The 26,812-nt window shown below is 39.3% G+C and overlaps 1 protein-coding gene across 1 annotated transcript; it reads left to right on the top strand.

The window, feature by feature from the left end:
* The first annotated feature begins 729 nt into the window (after nucleotides 1–729).
* Nucleotides 730–24,848, top strand: LOC118849596 (stonustoxin subunit alpha-like). Its single transcript, XM_036758515.1, has 4 exons — nucleotides 730–1,020; nucleotides 4,032–4,144; nucleotides 5,822–7,858; nucleotides 24,004–24,848. The coding sequence occupies exons 2-4, from the start codon at nucleotides 4,051–4,053 to the stop codon at nucleotides 24,804–24,806; spliced, it is 2,934 nt and encodes a 977-aa protein (XP_036614410.1). The 5' UTR covers nucleotides 730–1,020; nucleotides 4,032–4,050; the 3' UTR covers nucleotides 24,807–24,848.
* Nucleotides 24,849–26,812: the final 1,964 nt, after the last annotated feature.

Raw genomic sequence — 26,812 nt, 5'->3', positions numbered from 1 at the left:
TGAGCAAGATCAAATAATATAATACCACCCTTCCCCCAAAAAAGGTTCATGGTTAAATTGAAATATAGCCTCATGTCAGTGGTTAAATATCATAAATCACTCCCCATTAGGGGCAAGAGCACAATTACTCCCAGTCTGACACTGTGTAAAGACGCTTTAGTCCAGAGAATACACGGAGAATAGAACTTCATGGATCTGGCTTCACAAAGTTAGTTAAACTCTCAATCTGTTTTTGTTTTAGAAAGTACTAAAATATGTCTTGATTTACCTAGGGCAGGAAGATAAAACAAAATGAAAAGTGAAACTAACCAGTTTTGAAAATGCCCTTGGTGGAGGGAATTTCCTGATATTGTAAAGGTCTTTCCTGTTTAAAGGCAGCTGATAGAAGATCAGAAATGTGTTGTTTTCATATCATATACATTTAAAAAGAGATCTCCTGTGCAGCAGCCCAGAACATTTCAAGGCTGGAAAGGATCTTAAAGGCTTTTTTTTTTTCTGGGAATATCAGCATTCTCTTCCTGAAGGTGAAGTCAAAACTGTTTTTTTTTTTTTTTTGAAGTGGACTGTGTTAGCAAGAGACAGTGGAAAGAAGAGATTTGTTAGGCACAAATGCTGCTTAATCTGGCAGACCAGTTAAGGACAGGGAATTGTTATGGTGCAGTGAAAAGAACATGGGAGTCAGAAGACCTGGGTTCAAATCCTCTCTCTGAAATTTTCTGCCTGGGTGACCCTAGGCAACTCATTTAACTTTTTTGGGCCTTGGTTTCTTCATTGGTGAAATGATCCCTAAGGTTCCCTTCCTGCTATAAATCTGTGACCCTGTGTGCAGCAGAACCAAGAAGTTGGAAAATTCACTAGTGAGTTTTGTTGAAGTGAGAAGCTTCTCTCAGCATTTGCCAGGATAAAACTGAAGAAGACAACTGGGTCAGGGTGACGGCTGCTGCAATCCCGTCCATTTCTGTAGGTCTTTCTCCCTCTCCCCACTTGGAGGGGACTTGTTTCTCTGAAGATAAAGTTAGGGTAAGTCTGGCTATTTTCTCTTTTGGGGACAAATCTAGACTAAATAGACTATTGAATTATAGGAATATTCGATGTTATCTCCCATAGGCAGTGGATCCCAAAGGGGGAGCACCCATTGTGGAAAGAAGAGCATTCCAATTAACTGTAGTATTTTCAGAATGGAAAGAATCAGTCATAGACTCAGGATATGGGGTTTTCAGTTTGCAATCAGACCTGGGATTTCGTGAGTGTGCCAAGCTCCCCATAGGGAGTTCTGTGGCCACCCCAGATCAGCCTTTTTTTTTTTTTTTTTGCAATTTAACAGTCTCAGAGAGTCCCTGGGGGCACTGAGCAGTTAGGTGGCTTACCTAGGATCACAGAGGAAGAATATGTCAGGGGCAGAACTTGAACCCAGGTCTTCCTGGCTGCTAGACTAGCTCTCTCTCCACTATACCATCCTGTCTCTTAGGCTATAGAGGCAGCTAGGCCTTGTGGAGAGAAGGATCTGAGTTTGAATCCCATCTCAGGTACTTTCTAGCAGTGTTATCCTTACTAAATCATTTGAACCTCTTAGCTTCACTTTACCGTCTATGAGATGGGAATAGTAACGATAATATCTACCCAACAGAGTAGTTATGAGGATCAAATGAGATAAGATAAAGTGCTTTGTTTGCCTTAAAGCACTATATAAATGCTAGATATTTCCCCCCCAATGATTTAATAATTTATTTTTCCCCAATTACATCTAAAAACAATTTTTAACATCTGTTTTTCTTTTTTCTTTATTATTTAATTTTTCTCCAGTTGCACATAAAAACAATTTTTAACATTCATTTTTAATACTTTGAGTTCCAAATTCTCTCCCTTCTTCCCTCCCCACCCACCGCCTTATTGAGAAGGCAAGAAATTCAATATAGGTTATACATTTGTAGTCATGCAAAACATATCCATAATAGTCATAACACCTGTTTTTTCAAAAATATTGAGCCCTCTCTTCTCCTCCCACCCCCCCAATTGAGAAGGCAAGGAATTTGATTTAGGTTATATATGTATAGTCATGAAAAACATATTTCCATACTAGTTATGTTGTTAAAAAGAAAAAAATAGACAAAAAAACCCAGAGAAATGAAGAAAGTAAAGAAAAAGTACGCTTTGATCTACATTCAGACTCCATCAGCTCTTCCTCTGGAGAAGGGTAGCTAAATGTTAGATATTCTGATTATTATTAATTATGTAGGGGAAAAAAGGAGCAAAACAGTTTTGGAACAGTTTGTGGCAAATTCTCTCAATCACTTGAGAGAAATTATATGTTTTAGAAGACTACTATGGGTCAAAGATAGTAAATCAAACTAAAAGCAAGAGACAGATTAATAAGTTAAAGGAAGTGCTGATAGCAGCTTCAACTTTCTAGAGCAGGGCTGTCCAACCTTAGGTTTCTATTGAAACAATAGACAATATATTTTGATTTGCCATTTTAGTGAGAGCTCTATGGTAGCTCTGCTTCATTTACTAAAGCATTTACGTGAATTTCTATGCTTGTAGGTGGGCCGCATAACATACTGCGGGTCCCGCATTTTGGACAGCCTTGTTCTAGAGTACAGATTTCGTTTTTTCTAACTTTTCAGTCTCTTTTAGAGTATATGGCCAATCAACAGCTGTTTGCATACTGTTGAAACTTAGGATAGAGAAGGAACACTTTTCACACTAGAGAATGGAGTAGAGAAAGCAGGAATCATTCAAGGGGAAGAAGAGGCCTTCTGGGGAAATATTTGCCATGCACCTGGCAGGATCTATTAGCAGAATGACAAGACGTTCCCTATTCAAGGGAAGGAGACTAGGGGAGGTGATCAAGTACTTTTATAATTGTGAAGAAGATCCTTTTGGACAAAACTGCAGGGATAAAGTAACGATTGGGACCACTCTGGAGGCGTCTCTTATAAGGACAACGAAGACTTATGACCACGGATGGTTAAGACCATCCAGTTCATGTAATTTGTTCTATTTTCTATTTTCCTTCCTTTCCACTATTACGTTACCAGGTGGTTGGGGGGATTTCTACATTTTTAGTCCATCAAGTTGTCAAGAAATGATTCCTGATTCCTATTTTCTCCCTGACAGACAACTAAGATTCCTAGAAAATATCTGAAAAGCAGATTTTTTTCCTTTAAAAATAAAACTTGAAATTCTCTAGGAAATCAGCCCTATAAGCTGCACATCATTTATATTACACAATAGCATATAATTATGCTAAATAGGTGCAGAAAAAAATATATTATGTATATGAATATATGTGTGTACATATGTGTATATATATATATATATGTAAACATACGATTTATACACACATATAGAGACACATACTCCATGGCCTCCATTAGGCTATCCATTTATATGTCTATGCATACATTCAAATATGGGTATATATATATATATATATATACAAATACATACAGATATGTATGTAAATATATGTGTATATTTGTATACACATGCATACAGTGTTTGAATAGCACCAGGGCTGTTGTGAGGATAAATAACCCACAAAAGTAAGGCAGATAGTGTAATCCGGATGACATTAAAACAACAAAGCTAGTTTTCCTGGTTATTGTCTACTCCTACCAGCATCCCCTGACCTAATTTGGATCAATGCTTCTCTCATTCTGGGGTTCTTAACCTGAGGTCCGTGAATAATTGGTTTCCTTTGTAATCCTATATATTTTATTTCATGCATTTAAATACTTCATTATGAGAAGGGTGCAAAGGCTTCATCAGACTGCCTAAGGATATGTGAAGCAAAAAAAGGTTGCTAAACTTTAATTTAAGAAGAGAAACAATTCCTTGGGTCTGACTCTTTGGTTGCCCTCAAAAAGAATGATGTCTTTCTATTCCAGAACATCCTCAATCTCCCTGAAGGGCTCTTGATCATCAGAGATTGGGGGAGCCTGGAAGGAGGAATAGAGATTGTCTCTGTGACAGCATCAGGCTAGGCCATGAGTTCCACAACTTCCTCAAATCTCAGTTTTCTTCCACAGGGAAAGAACATCAGACACAATGGCCTTGGAGATGACAATGCAGATCCCAGCTCTTGGTTGTCCCTTGCATCTGGGGACACTCTATGACTGCCGCACAGATACCTTTATCCCTGGTAATTACTCTCCTAAAGTAAAGACCTTATTCCGGAAATCAGGGGAGGAGAATGTCAGGAAAGGGGTAGAGAAGGAAAATGCTGTGAGTAAGAAGGTTAGGTTGGGAGAAAACACCAAGCAGTGGAGTCTCTTATCTTGTCCTTTCTCCCAGCCAGAGGGCAACTAGATTATTACTCTGATCCAACTAGAGGAGAGACTATGTACTTGCAAATGCTAGTCCATCAGAGATATACTGTACTCTGATGCCAGGCATCAGGGGCAGGGGTGCAAATGGACTAGGAGAGCAAGTTAGGAGAGGGGTTCATTCACCCCATTAGGCAGATATCAAAAACAGAGGCAATCTCTGCAAGATCTAGCAAAAAGAGTCCATGATCATCCCAAGGGTTTTCAGTGGCTGAAGTAAGTCAGACACATTCTGTGTTATGGGGAAGAGGAGTATTTGCCCTGACAGACCTAAGGTACTTGTACATGGGAGCAAATCCAGTTACAATGAAGATCCAGGGCAGTCTTGAAGGGGAATTGAAGCCTTAATCATGTAAATGGCCTGGTTGTGGAAAGGGGAAAGGGCAGTGCCATCATATTCCTTTAGTGAGAGTGAGGACTGGGAATGATTTGTATATAAGTGGACTTCGATGCTTTAGAGAACAGGTCTCAGAGGCATAGTTAGAGATAAGGACAAGACCCTTGATGTCATTGATACAGGGCACTCCCAATGAGTAGACTTCCTTTGACAACCCAGATGTGCAGCTTCTCTGAAACTTGAGCTTGGAGAATTATTTGGGGGCACTGAGACAGGAAGTGACTTGCCCACATGGTCCCACAGCCTGGGTGTGTCAGAGGAGGAACTTCAACACCAGGTTCCTGACTCTGAGGCCAGCTCTCAAGCTACTACCCCACGGCATCTCGCTTTACAGCATAGCTGATTTTCATGCTCTAGAGCAAATTCTAACTACTGTCTCCCTAGCTACCACTTGAAGACCTACTCTGCATACGACTGCCTCTTAGAACCCCCAATAGGTGGGGACCTCATTCAGGGACACTTCCTGTTTTCTATCTAGGATAGGCAGTGTGGTAGGCTATGCTTGGAGTCAAAAGATCAGGGCTCTGCTTTGACAGTTACTAGCTGTGTTTGCAAAAGGGTAACCAATATCTCTCTGAGTCTCAGCTTATTTGTCTGCAAAATGGTTCTGACATTGGCACAACTTACCTCATAAAAGTGTTGGGAGGAAAGTGCTTTGTAAACCCTGTGAAATCTATATCAACATAGGCCTTTTTTTAGAATGCAGTCCCCAGGCTGGGAGGAAGAGAGGCTTCCCTACCTGTGGAAAGAACAGAAGGGATCAGAGGAGGAAGGTATGTACTGTGGCTATGGGGTGAGAAGAATAAGGATCCAGATTTAGGGGTTCAGAGTAGGGAGAGGCTTTGTAAGGGTTCCCCCATCAGTCATAGAAGGCTCGGTGGAACAAGGGAGTTGCAGAGGCCTAGAGAAGTTCCTTCTGGGTCAAGAGTTGGATTTTCTCCACCTCTGGCATCAGTGCCTCTTGCCCTGCCTACTCTCCTTCCACAAGCTGCCTCCCAGGCCCAGCTGTCCCTGCTAGAAAGGACACCTTAGAGTTACAGGTTGTGTTCCTTCTGCAATCTGTGATTTAATCCCTAATGTCTCTGTCCCATTCTAGGCATCACTTTGTGGGACAGGGAGACCCTGGAGAGAGATGTAATCACAGAAGATCAATACAAGACTGACTTTCACGTCATCACCTCTGACTCTATTGATGAAAAGACTAAAGCCATGAATATCCATGCAGAGCTGAAATTAAGTATCCTGGCGGGGCTGGTTGAAGTAGGAGGCTCTGCCAAGTATTTAAATGACACCAAGACATCCCAACAGAAAGCTCGGGTCGCTCTCAAGTACAGTGTGACTACACAGTATTCCCACCTCACGATGAACCACCTGGGATATCATAATATCACTTACCCTGATGTGTTTGATAATGGAACAGCCACCCACGTGGTCACTGCAGTGCTCTATGGGGCCCAGGCTTTCTTTGTGTTTGATCAGGAAGTTTCCACCAGTGGAAATGTTAAGAATAAAGGAGGAGGATTGAAGGCTGCAGTAGAGAAGATTCCCCAAGTATTGGGAAAAGTAGGGGGAGAGATAAAAATGGAGGACAGTGAGAAAGAATCAATCAAGGAATTTAGGTGTAAATTTTATGGGGATTTTGTCCTTGAGACCAATCCGGTGACTTATGAAGATGCAATAGAAGTCTATGCCTCCCTTCCTAAGCTGCTTAGGGGCCGTGGGGTGCCCCTCCAAGTCTGGCTGTACCCCCTGGAGAAGCTGAGCTCCAAGGCTGCCAGGCTGGCTCGAAGTATCAGCAATAGCTTGGTGTGGGATGCCCAGAACACTCTGGAGAAGTTATCTGAGTGTGACAAGAAGTGTAATGACATGCTGGAGGCACCAGGACTCTCAGTCTTTTCTACAATCAAGGAAAAGGTCAAGTTATTCCAAGAGCTAAATAGGCAGCACAGACAGCTCTTACAGAAGGAAATGGCCAAGGCTTTACCCCTGATCCGAGCAGGCAGAGCAGAGGAAGATGAGCTAACCAGGATTTTAATCAGGGAAAGCCAGTCCCCATTCAGCACTAGGAGGCTCTCAGAGTTTCTGGATCAGAAGCTGCAGGAGATGAAGGTGGTCAATTCCTACCTCACCATTCTGAAGGAGGTGCTGGTCATAACTGACCAGAACGAGGTAGACAATGTGGTACTAGGCTTTACCCACAGATTTGTCCTGGTGTTTGCATTCACCTCCTTGCAGGAGGAACCCTACTTAGCAGATTGGAAACAGTGGCTACGGAATCCAGAATCATTCAGTCCTGACTGTGAGCAAAAGATATATTCCTCCTGGGTCAAGGACACAGAGACAAGAAGAAAAGCAATACAATTGGCAGAATCCTTTTCAACATTTGCCAAGGCCAATCATTCCACTAAGAAGACCCAATTCATTGTGGCATCTGTCCCAGACCAGGAGAACAAGGGGGTCTCCATCTACCTCTATGAAAAGGGACTGCTGGTCAGTACCAACTTTGAGCTACCAGTCAAACCTCCCCCTCCCCAGATTGGCGAGGTTACACATGACTGTGTAGAACTCACACTGATCCCAGCATCTGGGAAGAAAGAGAGGATCATTGGCTATCAGATAGAGTACCAGGTTGTAAGGGAAGAGGACTGGACCACCATCCCTGTGTCTGGAAAGCCAGAGGTATACAAAGTGAGTGGCCTTGAGCCTGGCACAGAGTATTTATTCAGGTTTGCTGAGGTGTGGGAGCTAGGGCTCAGTGAGAGCAGTGATGTCAGCCCCGCTGTGAGGACACTTCCCCCAAGCTGCCCTCCTGGGAAGCCAGAAGCTGTTGTGGTGGGACCACATTCTGTGACCTTGTGCTGGCAGGGTCCAAGTGTTGTTGGAGCAGGAGTCAAGATTACGGACTACAGAATAGAGTACAGAGAGGAGACTGAGGCTGTTGAGGAGGAAGGAGAATGGCATGAACACAGCACAGGAAATAACGAGATGTACTGTGACATTGATGGACTGACACCCCAGACTGTGTACAGGTTCCGAGTTTCTGCTGTGTATGATGGTGGCTGGACCAGTGAGAGCAGTGACAAGAGTGGCCCAGTGAGGACCCTCCCTACCACAGAGGAAGCTACAATCTCTGGTAAGGGGCTTTTAGCAACTAGAATCCACCAGCATGTTTCTCATTACTGGGATATTTGAAGTGTTGCAGGGGTTGGTCAGGAGACTCTCCTTGATTTCACAATCCACTCAGTGAAATTACAGAGGGTCAGACTCTGAGATACTTATTTGCTGTTTGGCACCTCTGATCAATCAAATTCCACTCCTCCCCCTCCTAGAAGAATGTCAGGTAGATAAGATATCTACTAATTCAAATGATTAAATTAAGTGCTTGAAATTCTTTTCATTGAAAATCATATCCATATTCCAGGAGTATAAAAAGTGACCTTTGGCATATTTTTTAATGACAGTTTAAATTGCTTGACTTGAGAATTTCAAGATACTCTTTAGTATAAAACAATAAAAAAAAATCCTGGAGTTGGAAGGAATCACCTCTTCTGACTCCTAGCTGCATCATATGTTCTCCCTAAGACATCTCCAAAAAGTGATTATACAAGCCTCTAGTCTAGGTAAATACTGCCACTGATTGGAACTCACTCTCTCATGAGTCAGCTGTTTCATCCCGTTTTGGTGAGCTCTGATCATTAAGAAGTTCTTTGTTAAAAAAAAAAAAAAGAAGTTCTTTGATGGAGCTAAAATCAGCCTTCCTATAACTTATATCCATTGGGCTTAGTTGTACCCTCTGGAGCCAAGCAGAACAGATTTTAGTCACTTTTTCATATAGCAGCCCTTGAAATATCAGAGAGCTATCATATCCCTCCTGTCCATGTCTTTTTTTTAATAATGTTTTTCCCCAAATGTGTAAAAAAAAATTTAACACTCATTTTTTAAAATTTTGACTTCCAAATTCTCTCTCTCCCTGCTCCCTTCTCCCTGTGACAGCAAGCAACTTAATAGATGCTATACATGTTCAATCATGCAGAACATATTTCTATATTAGTTATGCTATAAAAGAAAACACAGACCCAAAAGAACAAGGAAAATGAAGAAAGTGAAAAATAGTATGCTTTGATCTGCATTCAGATTCCATCAGTTGTTTCTCTGGAAGTAGATATAGCGTTTTTCATCATGACTCCTTTGGAATTTTCTTGCTAGGAAAGATTTTTTAAAAAAAAATATTTCCATAATAGTCATGTTGTGAAAAAAAACAGACAAAAAGAAACTCAAGAAAAATAAAGTAAAAAATAGTGTGCTTTAATCTGTATTCAGGCACTATCAATTATTTCTCTGGGGATGGATAGCATTTTTCATCTTAAGTCCTTCAGAGTTGTCTTGGATTGTTGTATTGCTAGAATAGTAAGTCATCCACAGCTGATCATTTTACAATATTGCTGTTACTTTGTACATAGCACATTTTACTTTACATCAGCTCATGCAAGTCTTTCCAGGATTTTCTGAGAATATCCTGCTCATCATTTCTTATAGTACAATAGGATTCCATCATAATCACACACCACAGTTTGTTCAGCCATTCCCCAACTGATGGACATCCCCTCAATTTTGGAAAGAATTTTTTTAAATGTTTAACCTTTTTACATGTAAGTGGAAAATATGTTAAAAAAAGATTTTTGAAAGCTGAGGAAATCAAAGATCCTTTAGGGATTTGAGCCAGTGTAACAAAACCCTGTTCAAACATTTATACTATGAGGAGAATATACACACCAAATTTTTTTTCATTATAAAGTATAGTAAAGTTTCTCAAATGATTTCCAGGTAAATGCTTCCAAGTTTACTGAATTTTTTAAGGCAAGACATAATTTCAAACATCTAGACTTGAGCCATGGGCTTGATAGAGAATGGATACTTTCTGGAATTTCAAGATCAGACACTATTTTTGCACTCTTAGAATGTTCTGATGTTTTGTGATTACTTTTTTCTGTCTTGGATATTACTGTCACATCTCCTGTCTCTTTCATAGCAAGACTGCATTGCCGAGAATTCATTCACAGCTGATTATTGCATAATGTTGCTGTTACTGTTTACAATGTTCTTTTGCTTCTGCTCACTTCACTTTGCATCAGTTCATGTAAATATTTTCAGCTTTTTCTGAAAGCATCCTTCTCCATCATTTTTTATAGCACAGTAGTGTCCCATTGCAATCATATACCAAAACTTGTTCTACCGTTCCCCAGTTGATGAGTATCCCCTCAGTTTCCAATTCTTTGCCACCACATAAAGAGCTGCTATAAATATTTTTGTACATATAAGTCCTTTTGCTTTTTAAAAAAATCTCATTAGGATATAGACAGTGTGATTGTTGGGTTAAGAAGTATGCACAGATTTATAGCTGTTTGGCCATAGTGCCAAAGTGATCTCAGAATAGTTGAATCAATTCACAACTCTACTAACAACGTATTAATGTTCCAATTTTCCTTTATCCCTTCCAACATTTGTCATTTTCCCTTTCTGTCATGTTAACCACACATGTGAGGTGGTACCTCGGGGTTATTTTAAGTTGCATTTCTCTAAACAATAGTGATTTAGAGCATTTTTCATATAACTATAGGTAGATTTGATTTTTTCATCTGAAAACTCAGTTCATATCTTCTTTTCCCCAAGCTAACCATCATAGATTCTTTCAGTTATTCCTTATATAACATGGTTCCTAGTTCCCTTATTATCTTGGTTGCCATTCTCTGGATTTGTTCCAGATTGCCAGTATAACTTTCTAAAATGTAGTACCCAGAAATGAACATAATATTCCAGATGCAGACAGGCACATGGGAAGATGATTACATTTTAAAGTGCCTATATGTGCCAGGCACTGTGCTAAGCACAATGTGTTTAGCATAGTGGGGATACAAACACAAATAAGCACAAAGGTAGTCCCTGCCTTCAAGGAGCTTACAATCTGATGAGGAAAGACAACATGCAAAAGGAAACTAAAAGGGGGAGGGGGAGGGGTAGAGAGGAAAATACCCATAGTGGATGCATGTTGCAGAATTCCAGAGAAATTCAAAAGCAATATAGCTTGTGGAAAATGGGTGGGGGGGAAACTATTCTGGGCCTCCTCACTAAATAGAGGTCCTGGTGCCCAAGGCTCTGCCCTACAGTCATTTGGAACTGACCTGTTCAGCCAGTTCCAAATATATCAAACTATACTGTCACTCATCCCATATCTTTTATCTTCTTCCCAAAAACATAATAAGAGAGTTTATCAGATACCTTATTGAAATCCATATGCACTATGCCAAATGCATTAACCCTGGGTCTACCAATCTAGCAACCCTGTTAGAAAGAGAAAGAAAGGGGGGAGAGGGAGAGAGAGAGGGAGGAAGGGAGGGAGAGAGAGACAAAGAGGGAAAGAGAGAGAGAGAGAGAGAGAGAGAGAGAGAGAGAGAGAGAGAGAGAGAGAGAGAAGCTAATCTCGCATGCTTTGTTCTTAATAAGCTCATGCTGATTGCTACTGGGCCCCACTAGGTGCTCACAAACCATGTGAAAGGACTGTCATTCAGAGGAAGAGTTTTTTCACTTGCAACTAGAAGCAATGAGTGAAAGTTATAGGAAGGTTAGGTTTTGTTTAAAGATTCTCTCTGGAATTCTTCTGGGAACTAGCCAGCAGGCTCCTAATCTGCAGATTGAGAAATTCACATTCTTCCCTCTTTTGAAAATTGAGACATATGCCCATTTCCAGTGTTCCAGAGCATTTTCAGGTCTCTTCAAAGATCAGTTCAGCTATTACATCTCAGTATCATGGTGGAGTCTGACTGGGCCAAGCCCCTTTTTTTTTTTTTAATCTTAGGACTTTAATTTTAATTTTTTTTTGTCATTTTAAGTTTGACAAATACCAGCAAAAATGAACATTCCCACATACAAAGAACAGAAAGAGGAAAACTATGATTTTTTTTATCATATATCATATTTTGTCATATACATATATCATATACAAATACTCAAAAAGTATTTGATAAATTCAATTTGTTAGTTCCACAGCTCTCTCGCTTAAGTATCTCTCCCTGAAATTGCTTCTGTTTTCCTCTGTCCAGCTAGGTAGTACAGTGGACAGAGAGCTGGGCCCGGAGTCAGGGGACCTGAGTTTAAATCCAGCCTCAGACACTTACTAGCTCTATGTCCCTGAGCAAGTCCCTAAACCTCTATCTGCCTCAGGCTCCGCATCTATGAGATGGGGTCAATGATAGCACCTATCTCTCAGGATTGCTGTGAGAATAAATAAGATAATATGCGTAAAGTGCTTTGCAAACCTTAAAAAATTCTATAAATGCTAATTGTGATGATGTTCGTTCCTTCTTTTGGTGGGGGAGAGGGGGCATCACTACCGCTCTGATCCTACCCCTCAAAAAATTCTCTCATAACAAATAAGCATAGCTAAGTAAAACTAATTCACATATCGGCCATGTCTGAAAATGTATGTCTTTTCCGTACCCACCCTCTCCCTTTCCCGCTCCCTCCCCCCCCCCCGCCCCTTTCTTTCTCTTTCTAACAGGGTTGCTATATTGGCAGACCCAGGGTTAATGCATTTGGCATAATACATGTGGATTTCAATAAGGCATCTGATAAACTCTCTTATTATGTCTTTGGGAAGAAGATAAAAGATATGGGATGAGTGACAGTATAGTTTGATATATTTGGAACTAGCTGAACAGGTCAGTTCTGCACCCATCATCAGCCTCAGCTTTCTGCAGCTGCAATTGGTCAGTGTATCAGAATTCCAAAGTCTTTGAAAAGTTTTTAATTTTACAATAGTGTTATTGTATACATTGTTCCCCTGAAACTGCTCACTCCCCCATGCATCAGTTCTTAGAAGTCCTCTCAGGTCTTTCTTAATTACACCAAGGCTTCCTTGAACCTATTTAGATCTATTAGGTTCTCATATCATCTTTTCACTTATCACCAGTTCAAACTCCTTTTAATTATATTTGTTTACACTGCCCAGGCTGAATACCATTCCCCTGAATGGAAAAGACAGAAACAAAGTAGTCTTTGAGTTGTTTCATATTCGCTATGGCATCTCTCTATAGGCAATTATATTACCTATGCCCATATAACAGAATTGTCTTTCTCTTAATTCCTTCTCTTGCCTAGAAAATAGCTTAAAAGGCCCTTTTTTTTCTTTTCCTTAGCATTTTTACTAGCTGCAGCCCATGATGGGCATTATTCTTTCTGACACTGTTTCCACAGACTTATGCCACTCATTTGTGTTCTTCTTTCACTGAATTTAACAAACGTTTAAGCACCAAATACATTCAAGGCACTGTGCTGGTTAACATTTTATTTGGTTCCATTTTGTTTGCATTTTAGCACATAATTTTTTCAAATATCTGAGCTTATGAGAAAATTTCAAGTGAAACATATTGGTCTATTTTCCTTTTGTCTTCTTTATCATGATTATTCACAATTACATTACCAGAATTTCATCTGTGAGCCAGGCCTCAAGCCTGGCATTTGCAAAAGACTCTTCATTGAGGAAAAGAATGAGTGCTTTCTCTCCCAAGCTCTTGTCAACTCTGCTTTTCATGTGGGCAACCAAGTTCTAAGCTAATCCTTTCTACCAGGGAAAAGAGTCTTACACCAATACTAGACCTGAGCCCTGGGCTACACATTTTTGAGAATCTTCTATCACTTTGGATCTGTCTTCCCTTTTAGTGTTTCTGGATAACTGTTTCTCTTTGGAACAGCAACCCTGAGGGTCTTCCCCTCCCAGCTTGATTTTTTTTCTCTTTTTTTTCTAATTAAAAGGGCCATCCCTTGACTCACTTCTTAAAGAGGCCTATTCACTGAATGGGCTTTTCCTCACTCTAAGTGAGTACGTGAAAAGTCTCCCATTGCATCCTGGGTCATCTCCAGTCATCCTGATAAATATCAAGCCACTGGACCCAGATGGCTCTGGAGGAGAAAGTGAGGCTGGTAACCTTGCACAGACCTTCCTCACTCAAATCAAAGTCAACTGCAAGTTATGTCACCATTTCCCTGATGTCCCGGTCCTCTTGGAAAATGAAGGACAAACACAACAACCTTCTGGCCATGAAATTGTTCCTATCTTTCCCCTAAACTTTCTGAAGTATACTTTCCTATTCCCGGATACGTGTTTGATCCTGTCCAGCGTGTACCCTTCCTTGATTGTAGGGAACTCCAGTATGACATAATCACTCTATCCTCAGGCATGAATCCTTCATTAATCAGTTCTTCTTTATTAGTTATGTTTTGAGCACTCATTCTCCTTGTTCCCTCTACTTTCCTGAAAGATGAAATTGTCAGCAATGTAAATAAAGAATGCATCACATATTCTAACTTTAACAGAATAAAGCTTCGCACGGATGCCTAGACAATTGACCCTTACCCTAACCCCTAGAATTGCCATGTCTTGACTCTTTGGCAGTTCTGTGCTATGTATAAAAATTTATATTATATCATACATAGCACACATACATACTACATATATGCAAACACGCACATATGTCTCCTTTATCAAGCTAGGCAATTTATAGGATAGTGTTGTAATAGTATCTCTTAGAATAATAGAATCTCGGAGTTTAAAGGGACCTCAGATTTCATTTAGTCCAATCACACATTATCCGAAGCATGAATTCCTTCATGAATATACACAAGAAATGGCCATCCAGTCTCTAATTGAAAATCTTCACTGAAGACTTCTCCTTGATCTTCCTAACTGATCTATCCATATCATCACCCTATTCAGTAAGCTCCAGTGGCTCCCTATTGCCTCCAGGATCAAATATTAAATCCCCTGTTTGGATTTTAAAGGCTTTCATAACCTGGTTCCTCTTTCTAGTCTTTACTTCTCCTTTACTTTACTTCCTTCTATGGCCTCTTGTGATTCAGTGACACTAGCCTCCTTGTTGTACTTTGCACGAGAAATTTCATCTCCTACTCCAGATATTTTTGCTGTTTGTCCCCAATACTTTGAAGCTTTTCCCTCTTCATCTCTACTTCCCAGCTACCCTGGCTTCCTTCACGTCTCAGACAAAATTTCACCTTCTCCAAGAAGTCTTTCCCAGTCTTTCTTAATCTTAGGGCTTTGTGCTTTCCTCCTGAATTTATCCTGTGCATATCTTGCTTGCACATAGTTCTTTACATGTTGTCTTCCCTACTAGATGGTCAGCTCCTTGAGAGCAGGATCTGTTTTTTGCCTACTTGCTGAATCTCTTCCATCCTGCACTAATGAGACTGATTTCTCAACCCGAGGGTAGGAATTCATGTGCATCCTTATTAGAGTTTGCTTCATTAGAATAAGCCCATTTTTTAGCCTTTCCTTATTCTTTTGAACCTTCCTTATCTTACCATCTAGTCTATTAGGTATGGCCCTAGCTTCATATCTATCCTTAATTTGATATCCTTACCATCTGGTGCCTTCATCCAAATTACTTTTTTATCTTTACCAAAATGTTCTCTATTATTCTGTCCCCACTCAGGTTCAGTGATGTTTCAATTTTCTTGACAAATAGTACTATTTCTCTGCCCCTTCTATCAAATCTATTACTTTTAAACAAGATATGTTCTTTATGTTGAGCCACATCTTACCAAGTCTCAGTGATTCCTATCAGTTTTTATTTCCCTCCCAATAAAATCACTGTGGTCTCAAAAAAATAAAAATACCCCAAAGTCAAAAATAGTACCACTGCTATGTCATACTCCTTCAGCACCATTATTTCAATTATATATCCAAGGACCTGGGTCATTGTGATGACAGAATTATAGGACTGGACACAGTCTTATATGGGCCTAGTTCATTTTGTATCCTTGTCCAAGAGCCAAGACAGAGAAGAAACTTCCTGCTTTTAAGGGATCTCCAGAGAAAGAAAACCCTTGTGGGTCACCAGGTCCTCAGTCAAGATTTTGGTGGAAAGAGAAAGTCTTTTTCCCTAACAAAACAACAACATTCCTGTTGCCTTCCTATGGGACCCCTACCTCCACAGGACTGGTAAACACATATCATCCTTAGGATAGTATTCATTTGTCTTCATGAGATAACAACTAAGAGAAGCAAATCTGATTCATATATTTTCTTTTTTAAAAAATTTGACTTGATCTGTTTTATTTAATTTAATTTATTAATTCTCTCTGTCACTTCTCCCCTTCTACCACTTATTGAGAAAGCAAGAAAAATGAAACTCATTACAAATATTTATAGTCACCCAAAACGAATTTCTTCGTTGTACAAGTCCAGAAAGAAAAAGAAAGAAAAGAAAATGCATTCCAATCTTCACTCTGAGTCCATCATTGGAGAACATTTGGAGGGTAGCATGTTTCATCGTGAGTCCTTTAGAATTGTTGTTGGTCATTGTGTTGATCAGTTACTAAGTCTTTCAAAAACCATTATCATTACATTATTGTTATTATGTAAATTGTTCTAGTCCTACTCACTTTACATTGCATCAATTCATACAAGTCTTCCCAGGTTTTTCTGAAATCATCCTCTTCATTTGTTACAGCATAATAATATTCCATCACATTATTGTACCATAATTTGTTTATCCATTCCCAATTGATAAACATTTCCTCAGTTTCCAATTCTTTGCAATAAAAAAAAGCTGCTATAAATGTTTTTGTACCATGGGTCCTTTTCCTTTTGCTTTGATCTCTTTGGGGTACAGGTCTAGTAGGAATATCTCTGGGTCAAAGGCACATACCAGTTAAAAGCTTTGGGGGCGCAGCTGAAATTGCTTTCCAAAACAGCTGGACTAATGCATAGATCTACCAACAGTGCATTAGTGTGCCTGTCTTCTCATAGCCACTCTGGCACTTTTCATTTTCCCTTTTTGTCATGTTCACCATTCTGATGAGTATGAGGTCATACCTCAGAGTTTTAATTTGCATTGCTCTGATTAGTATTAATTTAGAGAATTTTTCATGTGACTATTGATAGCTTTGATTTCTTCCTCTGAAAACTGCCTATTCATATCCCTTGACCATTTATCAATTATGGAATGGCTCTTATTCTTGTAAATTTGACTCCGTTCTCTTTATATCTTAGAAATGAGACCTTTATCACAGAGATTTGCTGTAAAAATTCTTTTCCCAGTATTCTGTTATTCTAATTTTAGATGGTTTTAGGTTTTGCTTGTGCAAAAACTTTAATTTTATGCCATCAAAATTGTCCATTTTACCTCCTATGAAACTTTCTGTCTCTTGTTTGATCATGAACTCTTCCCTCATCCATAAAACTGACAGGTAATTTCTTTCATCTTCCACTATAATTTGCTTATAATGTCATCTTTTATATCTGAATCACATGTCCATTTTGAGCTTTGTCTTGGTATATGGTATAAGATGTTGATCTATATTTAGTTTCTGTCAGTCTACTCTCAAGTTTTCCAACAACTTTTATTGAATAATGAGTTATTGTCCCAATAGTTGGGATCTTTGGGTTTATCAAACACTAGGTTACTGTGTTCATTTACTTCTGTGTATTTTGTACTTAATATGTTCCACTGATAACTGTTCTATTTCTTACCAAGTTGCTTTGATGATTATTGCTTTGTAGTAGAATTGGAAATCTGGTACTCTCCACTTTTATAACTGATCCCCTTGATATTTTTTACCTTTTGCTTCTCCAGATAAATTATTGTGACTTCTTCTAGCTCTGTGAGTAGTTCTCTGGTGGCTTGATTGGTACAACACTGAATAAGTAAATTAATTTGCGCCATATTGTCATAAAGTATTGGACAGGGCTTAGATTCTACTGCTTCCTCTCACTCTACCATCTTGGTTCCACCCCCACATGTTTTCTCATAGACCCAAGACAGGAACACACAGTAGAGAGTCAGTGCCTGACTTTGGTTCCCTCATCAGCTGAATAGACAAGAGAAATGGGGAGCCACTAGAAGTAATATAAGGCTTCTAACCTGGGTATTGGACTTTTGCATAGGCAGCTCAATCAATGTTGAGATTTTAGGATCTCAGAAAAGTCTCCCTCTTTTTTTTACTGTTTTATTTTTTTTTTAATTTTGTAGTACTTTCACAACAAAGTAATGTGACATTGAGGCATATGAATCAAGTGCTTCTGATTTCTATTTTTTTTGACAGTTTTTTATTTTATTTTACCAGAACACAAATACAAAATAGAAAAAAGAAACAAGAACAAGTCATAAACTTAAATATTGAAATTTAGATATAAAGTAAGAAAGAAAAAAAAGCATGTCACGTGCCTAAGAGAACATAGGAGAGGATTCAAAATATGTAACAACAAATTTTCATTTCAAGAAAGCCTCTATGATAAATGATACACCTTGTGTTGAGAATTGTCATCTTTTCTTTGCTTCCTCGCGTTTTCTTTTGTTCTCTGCTGTGCACTTTTTAACTTTGTTCTTTTTTCCCCTTCCCCCACCCCCCCAGAAGGCTACAATATAATTTAGATATGTTTCTTGGTATATACATACACATACAGATATATACATACACTTATACATAGGCATATACTTTCCCAAACATACTCTACTCCTGCTCCTTGTTTTTTTTTTTATATTTGTACATATCTTTTGTTTCCTATCCTTCCTGCCTCCTCTACTTTACTTCTACCCGCTACATTGCCTTCCTATTATTTGCCTAGGCCCCCATCCTCCACCAACTACCCTGCCCTCCTAATACTTGTCTTTCCTCCTCCAAGGATCCCTTCCCTATCATCCCATTCCCATCGATCTGAACTCCCTTTACCTATTCTCTCATTCTCCCCTCTAAAAATCCCTCCATATCCTAATCCCTCCCTTGTCCTCTCCCCCCTCACTATACCCCTACCATTTTGTTTCTTCTAAATTTAGACTTTTATACTCTTCTAAATATATATGTATTGTTCCCTCTTCAACCCATTCCCAAAGGAGGTAGGTTACAAGAACTACCAGCCCTCCTCCCCCATCTGAATCCTCTGTAGCCTTTCTTCTTCTTGTACCTCTCTTGTATAAAATAGTTACTCTTTTTAGCTGTTTCTAAATGGTTTTACTTTTTAATTGATATCATAGTCAGGTTTATGCCCCTCTTTCTTATGAGCTCAACAATTATTAATAAGAATGTTAGACATACATTTTACATTTTATGTTATATAAAAGGTAAGCAGTCTGTTCTTATGAATCCCTTATAATCAGTCTTTGGTATGTACCTTATGTTTCTCTTGGTTCTTGTATGTCGAATCTTCTATTAAGTTGGGGATTCTTTTTAACAAAATCTTGAAAGTCTGAGGGTTTGTCAAATGTCCATTTTTTTTTCATTCAAAATAGTACTGAAATTTGAAGGGTATGATATTTTCGACTGGAGCCCCAGGTCTTTTGCTCTTCGATGTGTTGTGTTCCAAGACCTACGGTCCTTTAATGTCTCTGCTGCTAGGTCTCACGTAATTCTAATTGCGGCACCTTCATATTTGAATTGTTTTAATCTTGATGCTTTTAATATTTTATCCTTGAGCTGGGGGTTTTGGAATTTGACTATGATATGATATCTTTTAAGTGGTGTTCAATGGATTATCTCTATTTCTACTTCCCCGCTTTGTTCTAATGCTTCAGGACAATTTTCTTTAATTATTTCTTGTATTATTTTATCAAGATTCTTTTTTTGATTATAACTTTTGGTTAGTCCAATTATTTTTATATTGTCTCTTCTTGATTTATTCTCCAAATCTATGGTTTTTCTTGTAAGGTGTTTCACTTTCTCTTCTATTTTTTCATTATTCATGTTTTGTTTAATTATTTCTTGATCTCTTATAATTTCACTGGCTTCGTTTTGCCCAATTCTAATTTTCAAGGTGTCATTTTCCTCCTTGAGATTCTGGATCTCCTTTTCTGATTGGTTGATTTTCCTTTCATAACCTTCTTGTTTTTCTTGGATTATTCCTATTATTTATTTATTTATTTTTGTTTTTCCTCCATCTCTGTCATTTGATTTTTAAAGTCTTTTTAAAGATCTTCTATAAATGCTTTTTGAGCAAGTGACCATTTGACATTGTTCTTTGGGGGTTTCTTTACTTCAATATCCTCTTCTAAAGATGAACCCGGTCATCTCTATTCCCATAATAGGTCTCTATGGTTGGATTCTTTCTCCTTTGCCTGTGCATTTGTGTGTGTGTGTGTGTGTGTGTGTGTGTGTGTGTGTGGTGATGACTTGATTATTGTAATACCTCTCGCCCTGGGGTATGGGAACTGGTGCCTCTTGCCGCAGATCTTTAGTTCTCTCTTCTAGCCTGGAACCAAAGCCAAACTTCCAACTTCCTGTAAGTGCCCACAGCCAGGGGTTTTCTGCCCCACTGCATATGCACCCACCGGGAGTGTGATGATTCCTTCTCAGCCCCACTGCTCTTTGGTGCACAGCGGGGTCTGGCGTTCCTCCTCAGCAGAGGTTCCTGCAATCTTCCTGGGCTCAAACGCACGACTCCCCTCACTATCCCGGGATGAAAAGTTCCGTGGTTGGGGCCGAGGCAGCCTCTCAAACCAACTACCCCTGGAGCTTGCCGCTAGTTATTTAAGTGGCTTTCCACTTGTTGAAACGGAACCTAGCCTGGAGGTGCTTACTTCTCGCAGGGACCAAACCTGGTCCTGGGGTTTTTCTTCAGATCTTCTCAAACTGTCCAAGGAAGATCCTGGTGTGCCCCTATTTTTCTTTGTCTCCACCCACACTTTGTTTGCCCTAAGGTGCTATTTTAACTTTTTTGTGGGGGAAAATCTTGAGAGCTTGGAATTTTCTGACCTACTCCTCCATCTTCCCAGAATCTTCTCCAAAAGTCTCCCTCTTTATCCCACCAGAAAAAAAAAATTCCCAACTTGAGTGCTAACATTTTTAAGCACTTAGAGTCTCATTCCCTTTTGGCCTTGTTCTCTATCACCCCCCAGGACTGGTAACACACTAAGACACATCAGACATTTATACCTCAGTGTTAATGGTTTTCATTGGACTCTTTCCTGAGTACATTTATAAGAGCGGGGACCCCCTCATTTAGTCTGGATATTTCTATCTCCCTGAATCTCATTTCCCCCCTAATCTAGCCTCTAGAATTATAGAGTATTAGAGCTGGAAGGGCCTTAGACATTACCTAGCTCAAAAAGGCCCCCAGACCTTTTAAATTATTATTATAATTTTGATAGCAGCATTCTTTATTACTGGTCTATGATAAGTACTCATGGGACAGTCTGAGCAAAACTATTTTTCACTTGAAGAAAATAATACATGTTTTATCTATGCTGCTTCTTTTTATATCATTGTCACTTTCCAGTAACCTCTCCGAGACTACCCTACTCTCAAAAGAGCGAGTGACTCTGGGCAAGTCACTTAACCTGTCTGCCTCAGTTTCCTCAACTGTAAAATGGGTCTAATAATAGCCCCTGCCATCCAGGGTTGTTGTGAGGACCAAATGAGATAACATTTGTAAAGTGATTGGCACAAGGCCAGGCACAAAGTAGGCACTCAATAAATGCTTGCTTCCTCCCTTTCTTCTTTCAGAATCCTCTCTTGTACAGTTAAGCATAACAAATTAACACGCAGCTTATTCTCTAGACCTTTTTCACATGAATTTCTCTCTTACCCTGTTAGATAATGTCACACTCAGAAAATGAAAGGAATTAGGATGAACACGAAATGGAAGGTGTTAGCCAACAGCGGAAATAACCCGACCCTCAAGATTGTTTACAGATGTGGTGCTGGTAATACTAAGGTTTTTCTGAAATTTCAGCAAGGACACACTGGGAGCCTTCCTTAAAAGGAAGCCCTGTGCTTTCAATAATCTCTCTAGGGTAAAAAATTCAATGGCACAAGTACAGGATGTGGGAAGCTTGGCTAAACAACAGTCAATGTGAACGAGACCTACAGATGTCAGGAGACTGTAAACTCCTTATGAGGTAACAGGATGACAATAGCAACAACAACAAACAAAATAATAATAACTGATATTTAGAGGGCACTTTAAGATTTGCAAAGCATATTACACATGTTACCTCATTTGATCTTTATAAATCACCCTAAGAGGTAGGTGCTATTTTTATCCCCATTTTTTTACAGATAAGGAAACAGCCTCAGAGAAGTTTTAAGTGACTTGCCCAGGGTCGCATAGTCAGTAAATATCTAAGACCAGATTTGAATTCAGGTCTTCCTGAATCCAAGACCAATGCTCTACGCACTGAGAAAACAAGGAAGAGTCATTGTAAACTGTTCAGAGGGGACTAGTGCCCATAATGAAGGAAGGAGGTGATAGTCCCATTTGACTCTTTCCAGGTGAGAGCACATCAAGAGAACCATGTCTAGTCCTGGTCACCACATTTTAGGAAAGAGATTGATTCCCTGGAACAAATACAAAGTAAGGTGACTAGAGCAGGAAAGAACTACAGATGGGTTGGGGGCAGTGCTGTGCTGACAAATGCTTAATAACTGGTTCCTGCAAAATGCAAGACATATTTGAAAGTCTAATCTGCATATTAATATTTTTCTCCATCACTTTCTCAGGTCTACGCACCCAACAAAACAATAAATCAAGCCCCTGATCTGTAGCTTTTGATGATTTTTGAGGTATAAAGGGTTGTGGAACATTTTATACCATTTTATATCATTTCTGTAATTTCAATCAAGGGCCAGGGCTTGAATTAATGATCAGCTGGAAGAAGAGCCCGGACCTGGGCTTCTTTTTTCTCTAAAATTTGCCCAGAAAATATCTTTTCTCTGTCAACAAGGCCAGATCTGGCTGACCTAAGAACATTCTTTCCCATTAACCATTAAAGGATGAGACCCTAATCCTGAGAGACTGCCTCATTTAATATGTTACGGGCATATACTATGTTATGGAATGTTAATGAAACACAGAAACGCTGGGTTGTAGTTTCAACTGACCCTTGTCAACACTGTTACCTTATTGTATTTACAAATCTATTCCATTGAGGAAAATCCTCTTCTTGTATCATAGTTAAACATACATGGGGATCATAAAAGTGAGGTAACACAGGCTTGCTGAGTCTGCTAAAAATAACGTATGTAAGTTTTCTCATTTCTTTGTTCAGACAGTCAGAGCATAAGCTGACTCCTTGTACATACAAGTAAGCTAGCTTAGCTATGCTTTAAGGGAAAATAATAAACAACATGGATTTTTCTATCACCTAGCTTGTTTGCCTCCTTCAACCAAACTTTCAGGTTTAACAGGGTCAAATTGAAAATTTCATAACCAGCTCTTGGGAGTCAGTATGAGTTGGCTCCAGCATACCCCTTACTGGGGACAGAGTTGGGAGTAAAGCAGAGGATAGTCCAATTGTAGGTACAAGTATAGCAGCTGGGGGATGAGAGGCCTACCTTTCTGTTCCTTACTTTGTTGGTGATACTAGGGGAAAGAAGTGAGGGAGGATGGGATGGGAAAAGGACCAGGACCTGGGACTGTAGCCTTGGAAAAGAAGACTATCCCACCCCCTCCCTGCCAATATTGGTATCCTGGGGCAAAGTCCTGTTTACCTGGTGCTAGAAAGAGTCCTGGCAAAGCCTGGCCTGAGGCATATTGCTGTTAGGATGGTTCACTATGAAGTAGGGCACAATAACAGCAGAGGTGGGAAGGAAGATGAAGAAAGGCGGGATTAGAGAGGATAGAGAAAAGTTGTTTTAGGGACTCCTGCTAACAGAAAGTGCTGAAGTAAAGAATGTATTGATCGGATGTGCTGATTTTCATTTTGTTTTTGTTTTTCCTTTAAAAATATTGTTAAGTGGGATGGCCCTCCAGGAAAGGGAAGGGGAAGAAAAAGGAGAGAGATACTGGCAGAAATTGTGGTAACATTGAAAAAAAAACCCCAGAAGATATCAATAAAAATGTTGGGACTTTTATTTATTTAGAAATTTTAGAAATATAAATAAATAGAAAGAAAGAAAGGAAGGAAGGAAGAAGGAAAGATAGAAAGAAAGAAAGAAAGAAAGAAAGAAAGAAAGAAAGAAAGAAAGAAAGAAAGAAAGAAAGAATGGAAGGAAAGAAAGGAAGGAAGGAAGGAAGAAGAAAGAAAGAAAGAAAGAAAGAAAGAAAGAAAGAAAGAAAGAAGGAAGGAAAAAAGAAAGGAAGAAAGAAAGAAAGAAAATGTCTTCAAACCCTAAGGCAGGGTCCTTGAGAGGCAGCAGGTAACAAAGTTAAATTAGGGGCCCAAACTGTGGCACTCACCTGAAGAGTAAAGTGACCACTTTAATAGGTACCTTATTTCTAACTTCAATTCAGTCTGTGAAAGGAGGTTATGAATATGTCTTTCTTCTTCCCAGGAGGGCCTGAACCTGGCATTTACTCTGAAGACATAAGAATTGTCCTTTTGGGGAAGACTGGGTCTGGAAAAAGTGCCACAGGAAACACTATCCTTGGCTGGAATGCATTTAGATCTGAATTATCCCCAGTTTCAGTAACCAAGACATGCAAAAAAGCAAGCAGCATGAGGAATAACAGGATATTTTCAGTGGTTGACTCACCTGGCATTTTTGATACAGACAACAGCGTGGAAGAAACTATAGAAGAACTTGCCAAGTGTCTGGCGATCTCCTCTCCAGGGCCTCATGTGTTTGTTCTTGTAATATCTTTAGGTTGCTTCACTAAAATAGAGAAGGATACCATTCAACTCATTCAAAAACTTTTTGGAAACGATGCACTGAAACACACTGTCTTATTATTCACTAAAAGTGAGGGACTAAAAGGGCAGAGCATTGATGATTTCGTAAAGAAATGTAAGGATCAGGACTTTGTGAACCTGGTAGAAAGATGTGGGGGACGGTACTGTGCTTTCAACAATGATGCAACAGGAAAAGAGAAGGAAGTCCAGGTCAGGGAGTTCACAACAATGGTCAACCAGATGATGAAGAACAATAGAGACTCCCACTACAGCAATAAGATCTACGGTCAGGTTGAAAAATTAATCCAAGAAGAAATACAGAAAAGCAAAGATGAGGAGAATTTCTTTAAAAGGCTGATTCAGCGAATTCTTGATGTTCTCAGATGGCTTTGGGAAGAAATTTGTGCTTTTATCCAGAAGCATCGATATCAAATTTGTAATGCTACTAAAACTCTTAGTTCTTAGGATACTAGTTTTTACCAGTGATAAAAATACTGAATAATAAATGTTTTCTAAAACCAAAACCACTTTCTCTCTCTTAGTAAGAGAAATCTCTCTACAAAGGCAGATCGCAACCTTTTATTTATTTATTTTTTAATTTAATATTTTTAGTTTTCAGCATTGATTTTCACAAGAGTTTGAATTACAAATTTTCTCCCTATTTCTACCCTCCCACCCACTCCAAGATGGCATATATTCTGGTTGCCCCATTCCCCACTCAGCCCTCCCTTCTGTCACCCCACTCTGCCCCACCCCCATCACCTTTTCCTTTACTTTCTTGTAGGGCAAGATAAATGTCTATTTCCCATTGCCTGCATATATTATTTCCTAGTTGCATGCAAAAGCTTTTTTTGAACATCTGTTTTTAAAACTTTGCGTTCCAAATTCTCTCCCCTCTTCCCTCCCCACCCACCTTCCCTAAGAAGGCAAGCAATTCAACATAGGCCACATGCATATAATTATGTAAAACCCTTCCACAATACTCACGTTGTGAAAGACTAACTACATTTTGCTCCTTTCTATCTTTTTTTTAAAAAATTTGTTTGATATATTTAGTTTTCAGCATTGATTTTCACAAGAGTTTGAATTACAAATTTTTTTCCCCATTTCTGCCCTCCCCCCACTCCAAGATGGCATATATTCTGGTTGCCCTGTTCCCCAGTCAGCCCTCCCATCTGTCACCCCACTCCCCTCCCATCCCCTTTTCCCTTCTTTTCTCGTAGGGCAAGATAAATTTCTATGCCCCATTGCCTGTGTATCTTATTTTCTAGTTGCATGCAAAAACTTTTTTTTTGTTTTTGAACATCTGTTTTTAAAACTTTGAGTTCCAAATTCTCTCCCCTCTTCCCTTCCCACCCACCCTCCCTAAGAAGGCAAGCAATTCAACATAGGCCACATGTGTATCGTTATGTAAAACCCTTCCACAGTACTCATGTTGTGAAAGATTAAGTATGTTTTGCTCCTTCCTAACCTATCCCCCTTTGTTGAATTTTCTCCCTTGACCTTGTCCCTTTTCCAAAGTGTTGGTTTTTGATTACCTCCCCCGCCCCCGTCTGCCCTCCCTTCTATCATCCCCCTTTTTATCTTCTTCCTCCTTCTTTCCTGTGGGGTAAGATACCCAATTGCCTCCTCAGGTCAAATCCAATGAGAGCAAGATTAACGCATTCCCCCTCACATGCCCCCTCTTCTCTTCCTACAGAACTGCTTTTTCTTCCCACCTTTATGTGAGATAATTTACCCCATTCTATCTCTCCCTTTCTTTTTCTCTCAATATATTCCTCTCTCATCCCTTAATTTGATTTTATTTTTTTAGATATCATCCCTTCATAATCAACTCACCCTATGCCCTATGTCTATACATATATATATATTCCCTTCAGCTACCCTAATACTGAGGTCTCATGAATTATACACATCATCTTTCCATGTAGGAATGTAAACAAAACAGTCCAACTTTAGTAAGTCCCTTACAATTTCTCTTTCTTGTTTACCTTTTCATGCTTCTCTTGATTCTTGTGTTTGAAAGTCAAATTTTCTATTCAGTTCTGGTCTTTTCACTGAGAAAGCTTGAAAGTCCTCTATTTTATTGAAAATCCATATTTTGCCTTGGAGCATGATACTCAGTTTTCTGAGTAGGTGATTCTTGGTTTTAATCCTAACTCCATTGACCTCTGGAATATCATATTCCAAGAGCTTCAATCTTTTAATGTTGAAATTGCTAGATCTTGTATTATCCTGACTGTGTTTCCACAAAACTCAAATTGTTTCTTTCTGGCTGCTTGTAGTATTTTCTCCTTGATCTGGGAGCTCTGGAATTTGGTGACAATATTCCTAGGAGTTTTCTTTTTGGGATCTTTTTGAGGAGGCAATCTGTGGATTCTTCCAATTTCTGTTTTACCCTCTGGCTCTAGAATATCAGGGCAGTTCTCCTTGATAATTTCTTGAAAGATGATATCTAGGCTCTTTTTTTG

Source organism: Trichosurus vulpecula, chromosome 5, assembly GCF_011100635.1.
Source record: "Trichosurus vulpecula isolate mTriVul1 chromosome 5, mTriVul1.pri, whole genome shotgun sequence".
Classification (NCBI taxonomy): Eukaryota; Metazoa; Chordata; class Mammalia; order Diprotodontia; family Phalangeridae; genus Trichosurus; species Trichosurus vulpecula.
Note: the sequence above shows the minus strand (reverse complement) of the source record. Positions and strands in the feature narration are given on the sequence as shown.